At 34.0% G+C, this 21,955-nt stretch overlaps 4 protein-coding genes across 7 annotated transcripts; 2 read left to right on the top strand and 2 right to left on the bottom strand.

Moving 5' to 3' along the window:
* Positions 1-6,392: 6,392 nt before the first annotated feature.
* On the top strand, positions 6,393-10,386 carry LOC124838651 (benzaldehyde dehydrogenase, mitochondrial-like). Of its 2 annotated transcripts, XM_047314309.2 has the most exons (11): positions 6,396-6,700; positions 6,882-7,019; positions 7,125-7,267; positions 7,418-7,571; positions 7,663-7,892; positions 8,134-8,223; positions 8,705-8,878; positions 9,124-9,261; positions 9,485-9,622; positions 9,717-9,778; positions 9,889-10,386. In XM_047314309.2, exons 1-11 carry the CDS (start codon positions 6,622-6,624, stop codon positions 10,160-10,162), a joined length of 1,620 nt encoding a protein of 539 aa, XP_047170265.1. In that variant the 5' UTR covers positions 6,396-6,621; the 3' UTR covers positions 10,163-10,386. The 2 variants fall into 2 exon arrangements, with proteins under 2 accessions (XP_047170267.1, XP_047170265.1); XM_047314311.2 differs by lacking the exon at positions 9,717-9,778 and having other exon boundaries at positions 6,393-6,700; positions 9,889-10,161.
* A 382-nt stretch (positions 10,387-10,768) lies between these two features.
* LOC124838650 (Tetratricopeptide repeat (TPR)-like superfamily protein) lies at positions 10,769-14,481 on the bottom strand. The gene is made up of 2 exons (XM_047314308.2): positions 14,102-14,481; positions 10,769-13,757 (listed from the first exon to the last, which is right to left on the bottom strand). Exons 1-2 carry the CDS (start codon positions 14,336-14,338, stop codon positions 12,177-12,179), a joined length of 1,818 nt encoding a protein of 605 aa, XP_047170264.1. The 5' UTR covers positions 14,339-14,481; the 3' UTR covers positions 10,769-12,176.
* A 37-nt stretch (positions 14,482-14,518) lies between these two features.
* LOC124838654 (uncharacterized) lies at positions 14,519-17,137 on the top strand. 3 transcript variants are annotated; one of them, XM_047314315.2, is made up of 4 exons: positions 14,519-14,674; positions 14,977-15,069; positions 15,234-15,342; positions 16,651-17,137. In XM_047314315.2, the coding sequence occupies exons 3-4, from the start codon at positions 15,249-15,251 to the stop codon at positions 16,869-16,871; spliced, it is 315 nt and encodes a 104-aa protein (XP_047170271.1). In that variant the 5' UTR covers positions 14,519-14,674; positions 14,977-15,069; positions 15,234-15,248; the 3' UTR covers positions 16,872-17,137. The 3 variants fall into 3 exon arrangements, with proteins under 3 accessions (XP_047170271.1, XP_047170272.1, XP_047170273.1); XM_047314317.2 differs by having other exon boundaries at positions 14,524-14,674; positions 14,981-15,069; XM_047314316.2 differs by lacking the exon at positions 14,977-15,069 and having other exon boundaries at positions 14,521-14,674.
* A 509-nt stretch (positions 17,138-17,646) lies between these two features.
* On the bottom strand, positions 17,647-18,803 carry LOC124838653 (RING-H2 finger protein ATL52-like). The gene has a single exon (XM_047314314.2). The coding sequence runs from the start codon at positions 18,383-18,385 to the stop codon at positions 17,825-17,827; it is 561 nt and encodes a 186-aa protein (XP_047170270.2). The 5' UTR covers positions 18,386-18,803; the 3' UTR covers positions 17,647-17,824.
* Positions 18,804-21,955: the final 3,152 nt, after the last annotated feature.

Here is a 21,955-nt window from a genome sequence, read left to right as displayed (position 1 = left end):
GAAATACTGATGTTTATTTTTATATCTAATTTAAAATATTAAATATTAGTTATTTTCATTTCTATACTCGTATTTGGTCAATATAATTTTTTTTCAATCAAAATAGATTTAGATAATATTTCTCCTAAATATTATTTGTCATACTTATACTCTGGGGAGTTTTTTTTTTTCATTTTGGAATTGTTAGAATAAAGTCTTTGAAATGTGAAATAACACCATTAATAATTTGAAACCGTGTATTATATAATTTGAAGCAAAATAGAATTATTTTTAAAATTGTAATTTTATAGAAAACACAAAAAAAATCGAGTATCTATCATAAAGTATTCTGTTTATTCAAGAAAAATTATTTTAACATATTTATATTTTAAGTGTGTAATTTAGTCAAAATAAATATTACTTTTACTAACAACATTTTGTTATGGAAATATATATTTAAACATAGATTAGTATCTATGAACTCAATTCTAACAAAATGAATTTGAGGTAATTGTGAAACAGTTAAACAAAACAAAACGTGTATATATAAATATAAAAGGAAAACAATTTGAGGTAATTGTGAAACATATTTTTTTAGCTTGAAAGGGTATGTGCGACTTCTTCTTCTTTTCATTTTATTTTTCATGACAGATATTCTTAAGAATTATCATTACAGAGTTACTATAACACACAATACATTGAATCATAAGTAAGCTCTTATAATATTTATACGAATAATATATTATATTTTTTTTTCTAAAAAAATTCCAATAAATTTTTCTTTCTGCAAGTCACATTTTAAAAGTGCGTACAAGTCAGATTTTGCATTGCATGCACATGCTTGTGTACTCTTAATTTTACGTTGTTCTATTTTCTTTTTCTTTTGTTTTGAAATAGGTTAGAAAAGTTTGGAGTCAGATGTTTGGTTTAAAGGTAATTATAATGATTTAAGGATTTTGTCTTAGAAAAAAGTGGTCTGGCTCATGTTCTTCTATTGCTTACTACACAAATTTGCCATTTTTCCCACTCAAAAACACAGAAAAGTTTCGTTTTTCAATCGTTTGTCCTTTACAACGTTTCTTGTGTATCTAAATCAGCGTTGAAGACGCGTGCATGGGTCACAACTATTGATACAGAGAATGAAGGTAAAGAAAGAGCACACACACGAAGCAGAATGAGTGAGAAAAGTCTGCATTATTATTAATGAATGAAAAACCAAAGCTTATATACAAGAGGTACTGTTACTGATAAAGCAGTAACAGTATAACAGAATAAACGGTCAAACAATGAGTTTGAATTACATGTACACAACACACCATACACCTACACCAATATTCTCCCTTAATTCAAACTAATTAAGTGACACAACACCAACTCCTTTTTTCAGAAACTCAAACCTATCACCAGCCAATGTTTTGGTAAACAAATCAGCCTATTGTTCTTCACTTCTGCAATGTGAAAGTTCAATTCTCCCTTTATTTACCATATCTCTCAAGAAGTGATACTTCACTTTTATATGTTTACTTCTGCCATGACTTACAGCCAGATTGATAGCAGATGTATTATCCATCCTTAGCTTCACTGAGCTTTCACTTACTATCTTCAACTCTGCCAGCAACTCCTTCAGCTAGATACCTTGACAAGCGGCATAGCAACCTGCTATATACTCTGCCTCGCAGCTTGATAATGCCACTATGGTTTGCTTCTTCGAGCACCATGAAATAGGTGGCTTATTCACAAAGAAGATGTATCCAGAAGTGCTTTTCCGTTCAACCGCGTCTCCCCCATAATCCGAGTCACAATAGCCTATCAGCTCCAGCCCGTCTTTCTTCATGCCAAAAGGAAACAGAATTCCCACAGTACCTTTGATGTACCTCATAATGCGTTTTGCAGCAACCATATGACTCTTCTTGGGTTGGTTCATGAACCTGCTTGCCAACACAAAACATCAGCTCCAGTCTACTGTTACACAAGAACCGTAATGATCCCACCATCTGTTTGTACACAGTCTCATTCACTGCCTCTTCTGCCTCATCTATTCTCAGTTTAACATTTACCTCCAATGGGCTTTTAACAGCATTGCATTGATTCATGTTGAATCTTTCAAGCAACTCTCTCGTATACTTCCACTGGTGCATGATGAGTCACAAATTGGTATGAGTGAATTCCATACCTAAGAAATAACTGAGCTTTCCCATGTCTGTCATTTCAAACTCAGTCTTCATCAGCTCCTTGAACTCTTCTATGTTGTTCAAACTTGAACCAGTCACCAAGAGGTCACCCACATAGAGGCAGATGATCATAACGTTTCCATCTAAACCTGCTTTCACATAAACTCAGTGTTCATCTGTGCACCTTTCAAAACCGTGACTGAGAAGAGATGAATCAATCTTTTTATTCCAGGCTCTGGGTGCCTGTCTTACGCCGTAGAGGGCTTTCTGCAACTTATATACCTTATTCTCCTTATCCCTTTCTTGAATCTAGGGGGCTGAATACCTCTTCTTCCAATAATCCGTGTAGAAACGCTGATTTCACATCCAGCTGAAACATCTTCCATCTCCTAGCACATGTAACTGCAACAACCAGACGTATGGTTTCTAATCGTGCCACAGGAGCGAAAACCTCATCAAAATCAACTCCTTTCTTCTGCAGAAAACCTCTAGCCACAAGTCTCGCTTTATACTTTGAAATGGTGCCATCTGGATTCGGTTTCTTCTTGAAAACCCATTTGACACTAATACACCGCTTCCCAGGTGGAAGGTCTACTAACCTCCACGTGTTATTTTTCTCGATTGAATTGAGCTCCTCCATCATTGCATTCCTCCACACCGATTGCTTCAAGGCTTCGTCTACATCAACCGGTTATGCTCCAGCCATCAGAGCCATGTGAATTAACTCTCCTTCTTCGTTAATCCCTGCATCCGAATACACCTCATAGTCAAAGAATCTAGGCGGCCTCGTCGTCTGTCTCCTAGGTCTCTGAGATGTTTCGTTCAAGTCCTAGTTGCCATCAGAGATTGCCTCAGCTCCTCTTAGTGCATAATCATTTGTTAGTCCATGCAACAAAGTTTTCTTCATGCTCGACTGCATTTGATTCTAGTCCCAACATTCGTTTTCCAAGACAATTACATCTCTATTCAACACCATCCTCTGCCTTATTGGATCATACAATTTGTACGCTCCTGTATCATGGTATCCCATAAACACCATGGGTTCCCCGTTATCCTCTAGCTTAGTTCGCTTCTGCTCCGCTACGTGTGCGTATGCTAACGAGCCAAACACACGTAAATGACTCACAGATGGCTTCATTCCAGTCCAAATCTCCCAGGGCACCTTGCCTTTAACTCTTTTAGTGGGACACCTGTTAAGAATGTAAACAGCTGTCGAGACAGCTTCAGCCCAGAACTTCCGTGGCATCTCCTTCTCCTTGATGAGACATCTAACCATGTTTGTCACCGTTCGATTTCTTCTCTCCACCAGACCATTATGCTGGGGCGTGTAAGGTGCAATCATCTCGTGTTTAATTCCTTCACTTTGACAGAATTCTCCAAATGCCAACGAGGTGTATTCTCCACCTCCGTCAGTTTTGAGAATTTTCAGCACCTTCCTACTCTCCTTTTCTACACCAGCCTTAAATCTCTTGAACATCTCCAAGACTTCACTCTTTGCCTTGATCAAATATACCCATATCATTCTGTTGTGTTCATCAACAAACACAAGAAAATATCTGTTGCCTGCCAAGGAGGGAACCTCAATCGGACCACAGACATCAGAATATACAATTTCAAGACATTCCTTTGATCTCTTCCTCAATTGAGACTGAAATGATTTCCTAGTTTGCTTGCCTGTCAAACACGACTCACTTGCATTATCTGGCAAGGAAATATTTGGTATACCTGATACCATACCCTTTTCACCAAGCCTCTGCAAGTCTCTGAAATTCAAATTCCCAAAACGCAGATGCCACAACTAGCTTTCTTCCTTTTTTACAGCAGCCATACATTGCAGACTTTCTACTACCTCCAAACTGACTTGAAAAGTCTTGTTTCTAGAGATCTTGCTCGTCAAAATCAGCTTCTTGTTTCTGTCAAACAATTCCACCCTATCATTGTTTCCCATTATTATAGTGTATCCTCTTTCGACCAACTGTCCAACGCTGAGGAGATTACATTTCATCGCAGGAACGAATAGCACGCTGGAGATTGTAGCTTGTGAACCATTCTTCCTATTAATGATCACATCACCCATTGCTTCAACCATCAATGTGTTTTCGTTTTCAAACTTAACTTTGCTCTTCTTGGTTTCGTCAAAATTCACCAGCCACCTTCTATTACACGTCATATGATTTGAGCAACTAGAGTCCAAGTACCAAATCTTGTTCATTGGATCGAAACACTCAGTAGAGGTCATTACCATCAACGTCAAAGGCTCGGAGTCAGGATCTTCTTGTGCAAGATGAGCTTCTTTAATACGATACTGCTTCTTCTTCTCTGCTTCCCTTTGTCTGAGAAACATTCATACGCAAAGTGTCCGTGACAATTGAAACATTCAATGTTTCTCTTGTCTTTCTTCTTTTGTTGCTTATCAAATTTCCCTTTGCCTTCAACAGACTCATTCTTTTCTTCTTGTTCTTCTGTATTACTACTTTTTTTCCTTCATTTTCCTTTTCCTGATTTCCCTTTCCACTTCTTAGAATTTTTTTTCTCATCGCTCTTGAAATGCTGGACTCTCAGAGCCTGTTCATCAAGTTTGATAGGATTTCTTTCACGCATCCTCATTTCATGTGCCTCCAACGAATTTTGGAGTTCTTCGATCTTTAGTTTTTCAAGATCTCTCGACTCCTCGATTACTACCACAATATGATCAAACTTCTGGGGCAGCAATCTCATAATCTTCTCTATCACCATGAGATCAGTAATCGTTTCACCGCAGCCTTTCATCTGGTTAGCAATTGACAGCACTTTGTTGAAGTATTCACTCACCTTTTCACCATCATCCATCTGCAAGTGCTCATATTGTCTCCTCGGTGTTTGTAGTTTCACCTTCTAATTTTATCTCCCCCAGCATGGCATCTCACCAGTATGCCCCAAGCCTCACTCGCCGTGGCTGCATTTTGAATCGTCTCAACCACACCCTTCAGCCACCGCATTGTTATCGTTAAGAAAGGTTTGAAGACGCACACTCCCAGTCTCTGTAATCTACGCTCTGGATACCACTATTGAAACAGAGAACGAAGGTAAAGAAAAAACACACACGAAATAGAATGAGTGAGAAAAATCTATGTTGTTATTAATAAATGAAAAACCAAAACTTATATACAAGAGGTATTTACTGATAGAACAGTAACAGTATAACAGAATAAACGGTCAAACAATGAGTTTCAACACCAATAACAACACAATGTCATAATAATGTAATGATATATATCATAATTGTTGTAATCCATGAGAAAAACCACTGTTTCATCACGAACTTTAATACACTTTGAAAGTATAATTTTATCTTCAAAGTTTTTATTGAGTTTTAAAATCGAAAATTCAAAATATAAATTATGTATTTTAAAATATAAAATAAAATATACATTTCAAATATAAAATTTGTATTCAAGCATACATGATTCAAAATAAAAAATAAAAAATATATTTCAAAACATACCATTCAAAATACTAAAAATAAAATACATTCCAGATCACAATATTGAAGGAAAAACGGAATATTATTGTGTGAGATGATAACTATGAGAAAAGTAATTTAATAAAGAGAGAGAGAGAGAGAAAAATGTAGAGGTTGGACATGGTGGTGGTGGCATTGACGTGGCAACCACAAGCAATGTGAAGCAAGATTTGTCAAGAATTGGTAGCAAGAATGATAAGGTGGCAACCTTTGTTTGTGTGTGTGTATATATATATAAAAAGAGAAATAATAATTTAATATAATTTTTTTAGATTATTTGATATTATCGTTTTTTTAAAATACTTCTTTCATAACTTTTATATTTACAATATATGTTAAATAAATATAAATGTACCATATCATTATTTTATCATGGAAAAACAACTTTTTATCATTATTATAGGCGGGTTATTAAATATTTTACTACTTATTGGATAAAAAACAATCATATTATTACATTTCTTTTAAAAAAACATTGAGAAACCTGATTGAAATTTTTATCAACCACATAATCAAATTAAATAAAATTAATAAATATATATTTTTCTTATAATGTATTTAAAATTTCCCTTCTTTCTTAATGTAAATACAAATATAAATTCGATTACTCTTTCTTTTTATCTTTCTCTTTTTTGAAGCCAACATGGGTTGGTGATTATCAATTTCCTACATCACATATAAGTAAGGTGAACTATTATGGCGGCTATCGTTATTACATTTTGGTTAGAATGTCTCTTTCAACTTGTTCTTGATTCATTCATAATTTTGATTCACATGGCTAATAGAGCTGATGAACTTTTACATTAATGGTAACAGAATAGTGCTAAGTACTGATAACTTTTTGTTCTCTCCACCTTCTCTTCCATCCTTAGTTTCAGGCACATTTGTATGGTGCTAGAAATCTGTGTGCAGGATCACAAAGAAAGTGAAAAAAACTTCAACATTCAAAGTCTTCATGCAAAGTAGATCATGGCTTCTAGAATTCTTTCCACTCTGCAGAATGTGTCTTCTTCTTCTTCTTTTGTCTCAACCACTAAACGTTGCTTAGGTATACTACTATCTCTCCTTTTTATAATGTGCACATTTTGAGTCAAAAAACTGAAATAATGAAAACCACCCTGTTGTCTTTATAAATTGCATCGGAGAAAAGAATTTAAAACATGAAAGAAAGTTTTGATTTTTGAACTTTTTTTCCCTTTTGGTTTTTATACTATTGACTAAATTTCCAGGCCTATGTTGTCTCCGGCATAGAAGTTTAAGTGGAACTGGTGCTTCTGCTGCTGCTGATATAGAGCCTAGCAAACCACCAGTGCAAATTGAGCATAATCAGCTTCTGATCGATGGACTGTTTGTTGATGCAGCTTCTGGTTAATATCTTACATTTATGTACTTAAAACATTGTTGTTTCATTGATATGAAAACATCCATCTATGCTACAAAAACTTAACTTTTAGCAAATTTTCATCTGTTAGGAAAAACTTTTCCAACCAATGATCCTAGGACTGGAGATACAATTGCCAATGTAGCCGAAGCGGATGTTGAAGATGTAAATCGTGCTGTACGTGCTGCTCGCAAGGCTTTTGATGAGGGACCATGGCCAAAAATGACAGCTTATGTAATACATCATTGTTTAATCCTAATTTATTCTGTAAATTTCAGTATATGGAAGTGTTTTGGTGCTGTAACTTTTCCTTTGGGCTACAAGAATGCTACATGGTTTTTATGTGCAACAATTTTGTCCATTATCTTTGATGAACTCCTCTAGGAAAGATCACAAATAATTTTTCGTTGTGCTGATATATTGGAGAAACACAATGATGAAGTTGCAGCAATTGAAACATGGGATAATGGTAAGCCTTATGAACAGGCTGCAAATGTTGAAATACCTATGGTGGTACGCTTGTTCCGATATTATGCAGGTAACTGTATTATCTTTGAGTTTTTATATCATGTAGTTATAGTATTGTTTGACAAGCTGACATTCTTTGGTATCTTTTATGTTTTCTTCAGGTTGGGCGGATAAAATTCATGGTTTAACAGTTCCAGCTGATGAGCCATACCATGTTCAAACCTTGCATGAACCTATTGGAGTAGCAGGGCAGATTGTTCCTTGGAATTTCCCACTTCTTATTTTTTCATGGAAGGTTGCACCTGCATTAGCTTGTGGTAATACAGTTGTAATGAAAACTGCAGAACAGACACCCCTTTCTGCCATTTATGTGTCAAAGCTATTTCATGAGGTAGTCTTACAGCACACCTATAAGTCTTACAGCCAAAATAATATCAAGAGAAAAAAAAGGATAACTCTTCCTTTTAAAGAGAATGTGAACAAGTCTTCAATCTTGTTCTCAAGGAAATTATAGCTTCAATTTGAAATGAACAAAAAAATGAAATTCCAAAATTGCTAACAACAAAAAGATTGTGATGTTCTCTGTGCTTATACTTTTGTGATTGTTCTCACTGATGGATTTGATGCAATAGGCAGGACTTCCTCCTGGAGTTCTGAATGTTATCAGTGGCTTTGGTCCTACTGCTGGGGCAGCTCTGTGTACTCATATGGATGTTGACAAGGTACTTTAGAACATTTAGTGGAATGATTCTCCTGAAACTTTAAAAAAAAAAAAGAAAAAGGTATAAGGTGTTTAAGTATCTTATGATTTGATTAACATTGGTTACAGTTCCTTAACTTCAAAAATGATAGTTTTAGTCCTTGTATTTATGAAAGGGTGATGAACAAAAAACCCCATTTTCTACTCAACACCTTGTAAAACTTTCCTCTATGAAATGTGGTGAATTTTATTAGTGGTTCAATCAAAATAAATTATAGAATTAGGGAATAAATCCACTACATTTTAGAATCATGAGAACCAAAACCATTGTTTATAGTAAGAACTAAAACCAATTTTTACCAGATCTTTAGGACTTGTAAAACACATTTTAATATATAGCTTACTCTGCTGATTGTCTCTACAATACATATATGCATCAGTTTATGCCTATATGGCCTAATATCTAATAGTAAAATAAAAATTGGTTGATTTTGTTTTTGTAGCTTGCTTTCACAGGATCCTCTCAGACCGGTAGACGGGTATTAGAACTCTCAGCACGCAGTAACCTGAAGCCTGTAACTCTGGAGCTGGGTGGAAAATCTCCATTCATTGTCTGCAAGGATGCTGATATCGATGCAGCTGTTGAGGCAGCACATTCTGCATTATTCTTTAATCAGGTTTGATTATCCTAATTTCATTATTAGGAACGGTAACAACACAATCTACTTCAAATAAAGTTTGCAGTTTTAAATAAATTTTAACCAATGGTAAAGAGGATCTTCAAAATAGTATTTGAAATAATGTATTGCTAGCATTTCTCTTATCTTATGTTATAGTTCACAGTGAGAACATAGCCTTCTCCATTTCTTTTATTGCATATGTTCCAATATGGTTCAAGCTGTTTTCTTTTGCTTCTGCATAGGGGCAATGTTGTTGTGCTGGTTCTCGTACATTTGTTCATGAAAGCATATATGATGAATTTGTGGAAAAGGCTAAAGCTCGTGCTACTAAACGTGTTGTTGGAGACCCTTTCAAAAGTGGGGTTGAGCAAGGTCCTCAGGTATCTATGAAACTTTCCGAATGAACCGTCAATCTAAGAGAAAACTTGGTTCAAACAAGAATAACTGCATAAGTTTTTTCAATAACTTAGGTATAAGTAAAAGAAACCATGCTTTTGCAATTGCTCATTCATAATCAAATCAACAGAAATCTTGATTTAGTTTTCTTCAACTTATGGCTGGCATCTTAAAGGGTGATGACATTGATAGTTGTATGTGTTTCAGATTGATTTTGCACAATTCGAGAAGATCATGAAATACATAAGATCAGGCATTGAAAGTGGTGCTAAACTGGAATCTGGTGGTCAAAGAGTTGGCTCGAAAGGCTACTACATCGAACCAACTGTTTTCTCAAATGTTCAGGCATGACACTTCGAATTAACAATGGTTCAATTTCTAAATAAGTGATAAATTGTTCCAATAGTGAAGTAAATAGCTTTCTTTCTTAATATTATAGGACGACATGTTGATAGCAAAAGATGAGATATTCGGTCCGGTACAATCTATCCTGAAATTCAAGTATGCTATTAGTCACTAGATAAAAGTGTCATCATGTATGTGCTTTGCACATTCTTCAGTAGTTCCTCATCTTAAATTCCTCTTATTCTGTGCTATGAAATAAATCACAGGGATCTAGAGGAGGTGATAAGAAGGGCCAATGCAACTCATTATGGCCTGGCTGCTGGAGTTTATACTCAGAATACAGACACTGCCAATACCTTGATGCGGGCATTGCGAGTTGGAACAGTATGGATCAACTGCTATGATGTCTTTGATGCAGCAATACCTTTTGGTGGATATAAAATGAGTGGTCAAGGGAGAGTAAGGGGAATCTACAGCCTTAGAAGCTACCTTCAAGTTAAAGCTTCTGTCACTCCTTTGAAGAATCCTGCATGGCTCTAGTTTTCCACTACCTAAGTGTTTTTGTTCATGATGTCTTGTCTAAGAAAAAGAACCAGCATTGCATCTTTCATGGAGCATTCCTAAGGCATTGAATTTGCCAAAGTATTCATAATGCCATTGTCTTCTAGAAGTGATCATTAGCTAACTAAAGACTAAAACTTCAATGAAATATTAGTTTTTTTTATGGAAGCTGAAATAGATGCAGAAAAGAGACTTTGATTGCCTCCTTTTGAGCATTGGATTGGTCAATAGCCTATACAATCATTTCATGTAAAATCAGACTATTGGAATATATTGTAGATTGCCATTATAAGAGTTTGAGAAACAGTGATTTGTCCGTTATTATAGCACCTCATGAAAAGCTTCTTAGAAACATTAAAAAAAAAAAACAAGTAATTAACATCCCCTTTTACTTTTGTGTGCCATAAGCATTGTGGCCGGCCAGTGAAAATCTGAAGTCATTTAAGAAATAGAGTGTTACCATTTCTCACCCTTTTCACTTGCCATGAGCATTGAACACTAGATTATTGAAAGAGTGTAATTCAATGGTGGTTTTATCCCTCTAATTTATATTACATGGAATTTTATAACATGCACGTACCTATGTAAAAAAAAGAACAAATTATTTAAAGTTATATTAAAAAAATTCCAATCAGTTGATTGTATAAATCATTTATTAGTGTTTACTTTTTTATATGCAGACACAGCGACAACCAATACACAGTTGATTCAAATTACTGATTACACCCTCTAATGTTTACATAGCCTACGTGTTCGACTAAATGCTTCAACAAGTTCTGTTGTCACTTATCTCCTCTCTTAACATAGGCTAGGTGTTTGACTAAAAGCTTCAGTTCAGTGTGCTCCAAATTAGGCTGGACAGAGAAATCAGAACTAAATCGAGCTTCAATAGGCTGGGAGCTGGAAACGAGAAACTGAATTGGTTAGATCACCATTTGTCTAATTGAAATGTGTTGATGAGTTTAGAATTTGCAAAGATACATTGAAGATAATGGACGCAGGACTATGGTTTGGAATTTCTTTAGCTTATCTCCCCTTACTGCAAAATACCGAAAGATTACAACTTCTGAAATACCCACATGATTGGTGCTCAAGTGTGTCAAATATATTTGTTCATCATTAGCTCAAGTGTGTCAAATATATTTGTTCTTCATCAGCTCTTCATCCTGAACATTCTGTTAACCGTGATCGTAGTGTCAATTCAGACTCTTTTTATGCGTCTCTTATTGATAATTCTACCCACAAGAGACACCTTGATCAGATACATAACCAGTTACTTGTCTCTGGGCTGAAACATAATGGGTTTCAGTAAGCAAGATTTCCAGTAGGTGCAAGTTCAGGATGCATGCTGCCTGTATCTAAAACTTCATATGACTGCCTATTAGCTGCAGAAGAAACCGTATACCCCTTATCCAGGACACCATCAACAATTGCAACATGGCATTTTTACCCCCTTTCAATCATAGTATGAATAAAACAAAAACCATCCATAGAGGAGAATCACTCTTCCATTGAGGGGAAGGTATGTGCCCTATGACTGCCGAAAGCACTTGCTCAAGAACCTCTACAGTTTTAACAGATGTTAGCAACAAAGCAAACCTTCCCCTGAGCAGCATTACAACCAAAAGCAAACCGAGACAAACTGCCAGTGACCTTGACACTTCATGACTAAAGTTCACATGCCCATGTATGTCAATAAAATTCAGGGAAATTTTCGTGACTCCTTTCTATAAATACAATCATCACCATCTGTGCTTATAGAACACTGTCTGTTTGGACCTTAACTGTGATTTCCCTTTCCATCTCCACCTAACTTCACCAACTAAGCTGTCAAAATATTATTCATGACTTTGATCAACAAATTGGAGGACTTTTACTTAATCAATATACTATGATCGTTAAATTGTAATTCAGAGAAATAACATGTTAGTACAAAAGAAAAATCCATCAAAATCAGGGCGGCAATAGTTGTTGTATTTTAGACTAAATGATGCTACGTTATAACCCTAGAGGTAAAAATACCAGTAGTGTTTCCTCTAGACGGTGGTAAGACACTCTGCAATTTTTTAATCATCTGGTCAAGCTCCTTCAACTTGTCCATGTCACCCGCCTGCAACAAAAACCTCTCCAGCATCAGAAATGATGCACTACTCATGTGTCTTCCTCTCTCCAACATTTGTTTGGAGCACTCAAAAGCATCATGCACCAAACCCCTTGCACACAATCCAGTGACCAGAAGATCTAAAGCATGAGCATGGGGACAGTACCCTTTCTCCACCAGGTACTTCCACAGACCTACACTTAAATCAAGCTGATAATTTTGACAGAAAAACTTCATCAGCATTACAATTGTCCTTGTTTTTGGAACAAAACCCCTTTGAGTCATCTTCTGGTAAAGCTCACTCACACCTTCAATCCCTCTTGACCTCATCAATCCTAAGAACATTGTATGGTAAGTGACACCATCTAGCTCGATGTGTTTTTCAGCCATCTCATCCACCAAGGACAAAGCAGATTCAATTTCTCTGTTTCTAACCAAAGCAGTAACCAAAGCATTATAAGCGCCAGTGTCGGCAACCAAGTTTCTTGAAGGAATCTCACTAAACAGCTGCCACGCCTTGCCTATATTTCGAACCAACCCTGCTCCATGAATCAAAGTAGTTATAGTTTCAATGGTAGGGACAATATCTCTCCCCTCCATCTCCTCCAGAAGTCTCAAAGCATCAACAAAACAACCTTTCTTGCAGTAAGCATCAATCCTAACATTAAATGTCACTCCATCCGGACTAAAACCACGCTTAACCATTTCATGATAGAAAAGCTCAACAGAAGTAACATCACCTGATTCTTTGAACCCCAGGAGAAGAATATTCATGGACTTGGTATTAGGAGTAAACCGTGGCACAAGCTTCGCAAACACAGACCTGGCTTCCTTCATCTGCCTCTGTGTACAAAATGCTTTAAGAAGCACATTGAACTCTTCGGTGCCAAATTCCCTGCCAACAAACACTTCATCTTCCATCCTTCTAAACCCATCAAGGGTGTCTTCAAAGGATTGGAATTTGGCGATTTTTGAGAGCACAATGCTCATTGACTTAAGGGTGAGCAAAGAAGGGTGGCTTCTTGCAATGTCCCTCAACAGGACCCAAGTTTTGTCAAAATAACGCATCCGTGCAAGGATGTGGAGGGTCATGTTGAGTGAATCAGGACTTAAGGGCAAATGGGAATGGATGAGGCAGTAGTTGAAGAATTCCAAGGCCTTGAGACCATTGGAATGTGCAGCAAACAGCCGGCCGAGGACGTTTTCCACAAGGGAAGTAGAGAAAGAGGAAGGAGGGAGGAGGTGGAGGAGTGTAGGGTGAAGGGGTTGCAATGGGAAAGGGTGGTCGTTGATGATTCTGGTGAGTGTGTCAACATCAACTTTGAGCTGTGAACATGACTCGGGACTGCCAATAGGATTTTGTGAAAATGTATGTGACTCCTTTCCAACACTACAATCATCACCATTTCTGCTACGCTTATAGAACATTCTTGTTGACTTTGCTTTAACCATGATTCCCCTTACTCTCTCAACCTGAGCAACACAAGAAAAAAAGAAAATCCAAGAAATTTAACATAATTTTTGAAGAAAAAACTTATTTGTCATAGCTTTTACAAGTAAGTTCATCCATAAACTAATTTTCATTTGATTGGTAGAAAAGTTGATTTCACTCTAATCCTTATTTACTTCTCCAAAAGTTAATTTTAACCATTTGAATACTACACTAAAATTTTAAATTTATTTTCATCGTTTCATTCTACGTCATAATGAACATAACACTTTTTGAACCGTAAGCAATTTTGAACAACACCCATTTCATCTAACATAGCGAAAGCCCTTGCCCAAATGAGAAAAATGAAAACTTTCAGCAAGAGTACCTGAGACTCATCAAGATAGTGAGGGTGTCCATGGCCTTTCCTTTGAATGGAGTTGCCATGATTAAATTGTGCAGCCGAGAAGCTTCTTACGAGCTCTGGGGGATACTGCTTCAAATCTATGGAGTTTTTCCCTCTGGTGCTGTTTAGGAGTGAAAAGCGATAAGGGGTTAAAGGATTGAAATTGAAATTGCAGAAGAACCGTAGATAATTCGATAGCTTCAAGCTCTTGGAAGCCATTTCACAATCATGGAGAATATGTAACTTCGGGTTACATTTGGATGGATGGTTTCAACCCGGGTCAATGTGACAGATTCTTTGAAAAAAAAAACTATTTAAAAAAAAGTTGTTGGACTTAAAGTGAGGCCCAACCCACTAACTTGTAGTCCTGTCTATGAAATGGCAAGAGAAAGGAAACCTGAGAGCAGTGGTAGCAGGGGAGAAGGTCGAAACGCAAAATCACCTGAGAAAGACACCAATATAGATCTGTTCCTGCGATAGAAGAACTCAACATCAACACCCCAAAAGCACATAAAGTTGCAAGAGAGAAACAGTGACCTCGGAATTGTTACCAAGGTGCGTTCTGCATAAATCATGACCTAGAAACAAACAATTCCACTGTCTTGTTTGCATTGTTGTTGCGTAGTGTCCAACTGAGCTCGCTGAATCCACTATAAACTCGCGATTCTATACGAGTTTGAGCGAGTTTGCTCGAATTCACACGACCCAACTGAAAAAAGATTCTACTTGCGAATTAACTAGGTTCGAGGGTGTGGGAACTTTTAAGTCGTCGAGTTTAAGAGTTTTATTGAAGACTCAAAATTTAAGAATTTGTATTCAGTTAATGTGTTAAATTTATCATTTTTACCGTTTTTAAGGTAGACTCATCTCGGATTCAGCGGTTATAGCTTTCAACGACAGTTCGTTACTAGGCATGAGAATGGGAGAAAAGGGTTACCTCGGATTCAAAGGTTATAGCTTTCATCTACTTATCAGTATTTATCAAATGATGATAAATATGAGATTTAATTAGAAAAGAATTTATAAGTTGGAAGCATAGTGATAATAATGTTCAGTAAATATTAAAAGAAATAGTGGTTACGAATATTAAACAAATTTTACCTTTTTTTTGTAGGAATTTGAGGCAAAAATGAGAGTGATTCAGAAGTTTTTCGTTGCATCAATGTTGATGTGGGCAATCCCCATTGCAATATTGTATGCTTTCAATCACAACATGCTTCCTGGTAAGATTCTAATGTACTTAAGCTTTTTATAGGTTATTGTTGTTGTTTTGAAGAGTTGTTGGTTGGTACTGTGATATGGATGCTTTATATCTTCTATCTTTCAGCTTGACTGGTAGAATTAGTGAAATTCATTTTAAGGGCAAATGTAAGAGTTTCTTAATATTTCAAGCCAACTTTTTGTTAGTTTTTTTTTTCTGCTTTCTTGTTGAAGAGATGGTCTTGTACTTTCTCTGTTTTTTGTGAGTAAATAGTGCATGCAATCACATTGCTCAGCGCCATCCAATCACAAACTGTCATGTATGATTTTTTTCGTTGGCTTTAACAATAATTATCTCAAAAGTAGTTTCTACCATGCTTTTTTGTTGATGCGTAAAAGAAAAAAGATCATCGGGTCTTCCACAGAAATTAAACTCTTTTATCATTGTCAAAAACTAAAATTAGAATATCGGACCTTGTTTAGTTACTATTTTCGAAAATGGTTATTGTTTTCTATAATTTGTTTGTCCCTGATTTCAGTTGGAAGTGTTTTGTCTTTTTAGCACGGTTCTGTTTTCTAAAAGTTTGTCCTCTGACTACTTTAATAGAGCACTTGAAGAAAATAGAAGATGATGAAACAACATCTCCAAGCTGCTTCTGTTTTTATCTTTGAAACACTTGTTTTGGAAAAAAAATTTGAAACATAGTAGGTTTTGGCTGAGAAATTGATTGCTGAGTAGTGAGCAGTGTAGATTTTTTTTTTAAAATAGAGTTTTTAAAACAAGAAAGTGAAAAGAGAATAAAAAATACCCTTGATCTCTTTACCGACCACTGATTATTTTGAAGGAAATTTATTGCTTCTCGGGCAGTGACTGACATTGAATTTACCTTTTTCAAATCGTCTAGAAAGTATTGTCTCTATACATATATAGCTAGCCTGTAAGGAAATGTGCAGTTTTGCCCATATGGTATAGTATATGTATTAATGGAATGTTTCATCCCTGTTCTCAACAATCTTATCATTTTTCATTTAATTTAATTTTCATATACTGTCAGTAGTATAAAGATATTTAGAGTTTCATTAGCCAATTAGAAACCAACTTAGATATGTGAATTTGAAGTTAATTAAACTCAATAGTCTTACAATATACATCAGTCTATGTTGACATGACAATGTAAAACCTTTACACTGACACTGCATTCTGATTTTATTCTTTTCATTTCATTCCTTTAATGTTTCCCAACCGGTTGTGAATAAAACCCAATAGAAAAATAGAATGGAAATTGCAGAACTACCACCTTAACCTTACTGTGTTTCCTTGTTTGTAACAGGAGCATCCAATTTGTCCCCTTACTCTGGGACACTAGTGAGTGGATTTCTTGCTGTCATATCTGTCAATGTAATCATAGCATTTTACATATATTTGGCAATGAGAGAACCTGCAGATAAACACGAACCTGACCCGAAATTTGTTGCTGAGGCCAAAGCTAGCATTAATCAGCCGACAGGGGATGCTCAGCAATCTTCCCAGGCTGTCAAAAAAGAACAGTAGATGATGATGTTTCGAGACCCCTTTGTTTCTACTCACAAGTTGTTCATCTTGGAGAGGAGAAGGAAGAACGGGGATGAAGGGAGAAGGTCCTGAATCGTGTGCCAATCATGCTTATGTTAATAAGTTTGCACATTCATGTTTTCATGTGTTAGTTTCTTAGCGTTTTACATATACACATTCAAAGTTCCTTTCAGTTAAGAATGTTTTAGACGGTTTTGTATCCATTTGACCATTGTGTTTTCAATGCATTGGAGAAAGTTATTTTACGTTTGATTTATCTGCAACATAAAGATAAATGAACTACACTTCCCATATTGCATGTGTTAAATTGTCACTACAAGAAAATTGTAGCGCAGTTGTAAATTAAGTAGTATTTTGGTGAAAATTAATAACAAATTTTATAATTTGGGATGTGATTTGAGATAAAGGAAATGTATTCTATCAGAGAAGTGTCAAGTGAAAAACATTAATCAACTAATGTTGTGTTTGCTCTCTGCCCAAAATATAATATTATCAATGTTAGTGGCATTATTCTTCAATCAAAATTAAGCTACCATTCAATCTTGGTACTTATTGGCTATTTTAATTGTTAAAAGAGTTACTAAAATGTATTGTCTCTGAATGGCAGTATCATTTAAAGAGTAGGAACTGAAATTAATTTCATTGAAGAAGTTCTACATCAGTCAAGTGTTTATTATTTAATAATCTATCAAGCAATTAACGAAGTACTTGTGATTCAAAAGGGACAATGAAAGCAAATGAGATCACAACTAAATGGAGCAAAAATCATAATAATTATGATAATACTAGAAGACTAGTTGTTCATCATTCAAATATCTCAACAATATTCATTTTTTGAGCTACCTTCACACAGCTTCAAATTCTTCAGCATGAAGCAAAGTGGTAGCTGATATCTGATTTCTGTTTAATCTGTTCTTGGTGTTCTCTAGATTCTACTCCTCTCTGACCAAGTTATGACTTCCTAATGTTGGATTTTCCACGATAACATTTGTTGATGGACCATTTTCTAGGCTTTCTCTCAGCTGTACCAAGACCACCATATTGTCATGTTGCTGACTTCTTGTGGCAGTTTGGCCCTCCCTAGACACACTATTTGGTGCTACCAAGTAGTCACTGTTACCTATAACTTGGTTTTCACTGTGAGAATGAGCATTAGACCTGCAAGTTGGGCATAAGGATGTCTTAAGAAGCCATGTGTCCACACATTGAGCATGAAAACTGTGCTTGCACATAGGCAACAACCTGCACTTATCTCCAGTGATGAGGCTCTCCAAGCAAACTGCACAATCCACAGGGCTGCTTGTGTTGCCTTTGGCAACATAATCATAACATGGGAGCTTCTCCAACTCATCTATGGACATGCTTCTTCCCCCATTTGCACCCCTCTCAACCATAGATCCTCTCCTAGAGAGTCTCTCCGAAATACAGACATGAAATATGATCAGGACCACAAATCCCACAAATATTAGCACCACTGTTATAATAACTGTCATTATCACACTCTAATGCTTAAATGGAAATCTCAGAGCTTTTTGCAGAGACTACTAGTATTCTCCACAGAAAACAATCTTGCTGGAACTAGGTAGGATCAGAATGAATGATAAAACTCTCCCACTGAATATCTGACAGTTGCATATTGAAGACTCAAATTCAGAAACAACAGATTAAGTTGGAACAATTCCATAATTGATCCATGCATTCGTTGTAAAAACTGAAAAATTTTCTGAACATGGATTCATGATGTTATACATTGTACGCTAAATAACATTGACAACATTCTATTGAATCCATTTCCTATGTATGCATGTGTCAAACAAATGCTGAGCAAGCTGATGCATATGCCATGAAAAGTAGAATTGCAGCACAAGAAAAAGTGAGGTGGTTTTGTCATAGAAACACAAGTTTCTTTGTTTGATGAAGTTGAGAATTTGATTTATAAGAAGTTAAGGACATAGTTGAACATCATCAATCAACATGGTTTTTTTGTTTTTTTCCCTTTTGATTTGTCTTTTGTGTATTAGGTGAGTGTGGAATGTTGATGGAGTGGGTGAGAAAGTAAGCAGTTTTTACAAGTGGACACAAAAAATCACGGTTAGCTTGCCCTTTCAGCCTTTTCCTCTTTATCCTCTTTCCCTTTTTCTCTTTACTTTCTCTTTTTCTTTCTCTGTATTTGCCTTTGCCACTATGTACCACCTTTTTCCTATTACAATGAGACACGGGATGATACTTAAAAGGAAATTACTTCATTCAAAAATATATATAAACAGTTAATTAATTCAACTACTAAATTTTTAAGTGTGAATTAATTAAATTTTTATTTTTTGTTGTTTAATTTGTGTTGTCTATATGGCTGCAAAATATATGAAAAATGATATTTTAACACGTACAAATATTTTATATTCATTTCACATTATTCTTTTGTATTTTTTTATTTTTAAAAAAATACAAAAATTTACTTTTTTATAATTATTTTATTTTTATACTGTATCTCAAATAAATGTAAAAATATGTTATTTGTTTCTCAAAATATATTAACATTTATTTTTCATGTTTTAAAATATATTAAAAGAATTATAATATAACAATGTATTTTTAATATACTAAAAAATTTAGTAGAGAATCTAGACTCAAATTAATTAGTGTATTTTTGAGTGACTAATAATAATTAGTTTTATTGACTTATGTTGGAATGACTACTTGTTTACCTATCTTAATAAAAAATAAAATATTGATGTAAATAAAATTATTTTTTTGGTTACAAGAGTCAACATTATTCAGTCAGCAGTCATATAAATTATGTTTTGGTTGATGTTATTGAGATTATTTATCTATAAGTCAAAGTTATTTTTTGAATTGATAGATTTTTCTCAACTAATATCAATAAAACTATTTTTGGATATATATCAATCAGGTTCTTTTGTTGAAGTGTTACATTGTTATTTTTTTTTTATGTCTACAGTATTAAAGTAATAGCTTTTGTATTTCATGATAATTGAAATATTTTATGAAAAAAAAAAACTGAATTATCTTGTCTAAATAAAACATTAAAAAATAAAAAATTAGAAAAACTAAATAACTTGAAATGAAAGAAATTCAAATTTAATGAATTTGAATCTCTTCAAAATTTTAAAAAAGTTCTATTTAGTTGAAAGATCTTTACGACTCAAAATAATTAATACATAAAAAATTATTCATAAATTATTTTTATAAAGGGAACTAGCCTTTATAATAGACTTGGCTTATGTAACTTTGAAGGGTCTAGTATTATTTTCCCAATTTTAGTTTATATTTTAAAAAAATTCCCTAAAAAAGATAAATCTCATATGTTTTAGATGCACAAAAATCCCATTTCCTTTAAGAAATAAAAAATAAGAATAGTTTATTGATATTTCTCATCGTGATCATCTATACGCATTTTGTCAACAGGTACACAGTGTTTTTCATGCCTTTTCTTCATGCACATCATAATTTCTAATTACACTCCCATAATTTTCAAAATGACTATTTTATCTTTCATAAAAGTAATTTTTGGATTATTTATTTATGAGAATCTTTAAGAGTAAAATTTTCAGAATTTTTAGAACATGATTTCCAGAATAAAACAGAGTTCTCTTTACTGCAGGGACACCAACTATAACAATGATGTTGTAACAAGGGTGCAGTTAGTAACAGTAGAGATCAAAAGGAGAAAGCCCAACAATCTAACCAATGTAGGTATGAGTCTCACTTACAAGGTAAAAGAAAACATTTTATGTTCATTCTATTAGCACCACTTAATTGCTATTAAAACCCTTAAGATAACAAAATTATCTATATTTTTGTAATATTATATTTTTACGTTTTTTTTCTTTCACTTGACACTTTTTTTCAAAATTTAACCCTTTTTTTATTTAATCTTTTTTCAAAAAAAAATTAACCATTTTTTAAATTAATAAATAAATATTATCTAAAAAGTAAATAAACTTGTAAGAACTATTTATATTTATAATTTTTTTATTTTTTATTATAAAAATTGAACAGACATCCACTATTATAACTTTTATTTTATTGAAGTATGATTATTTATCTTTGTTCTATGAAAAAAAAATTAAGTCTTTATTATTGTGATTTTAATCCTTCTAATATATCAATTTATTTTAATGTCTCTTACGATAAATTTTTTTTATTAGTGCATTTGGACAAAATATACAACAGAAAACAAGTTTTTGTTATATACAAAAAGTAATATTACATCATTTTGAAAAAAATATATAATTATGTGATTAAGTACTTATGTGTTTTAAAAAAACTTATTGAAGATAATTTTTCTGTTAATAGAATCTTCGTAGACACTATTAATATTTTTAATAACAAAATATAAAAAGTGTGAAACACAAAAATATATAAAAAAAATATAGGGTTAATTATGTTTTTGTCCTAAATTATTAAAGTGTATTTTTTTTTGTTTTAGTCTACCTAGATCCTTTTCCTTTTTTAAACTCATGGATTTATAGTCTTCCATGATTAAAATAGTTTGTGTTTTTTTATTACATGACAAACGGTGTGTTACGTTCTCAACCCATTTAAGACATGTGTAAGGTTAGAATTGGGATGTGAAAAATAAAATTGATCAATTCAAAGTAGTTAGAATGTGAATTGGTCTGCATAAATATTAGAAATCATCGATAAATGGGTTCAACGGGTTGGAAACTTAACACACCATTTATCATGTAAAAAAAGTCATTAACGACATTAGTCATGAAAGACTAAATCCATGAGTTTTAAAATGAGAGATCTAGGTAAAACAAAGTTTAAAAGAAAGACTAAAACCAATAATTCTTAATAGTTTAGAGAAAAAAAACATAATTAACCCAAAAATATAATATAAAAAATTTGTTAACTATATGTATGTTTAATATTGTATTCACCTTGTATATTTATTTTAAAAGGGTTCTTAATTACCACTATTATTTTCCTCTTATATTGATAATAACATTAAAAATATAATGAATTCTTTTGACGTTAATGATTAGTATATTCAATCAAATATTGAATTATTGGAATCTTACTCGAATGGAATCTTT

This window comes from Vigna umbellata, chromosome 4 (genome assembly GCF_029865625.1).
Source record: "Vigna umbellata cultivar VRB3 chromosome 4, Vumbellata_1.0, whole genome shotgun sequence".
In the NCBI taxonomy this organism is placed as follows: Eukaryota; Viridiplantae; Streptophyta; class Magnoliopsida; order Fabales; family Fabaceae; genus Vigna; species Vigna umbellata.
Note: the sequence above shows the minus strand (reverse complement) of the source record. Positions and strands in the feature narration are given on the sequence as shown.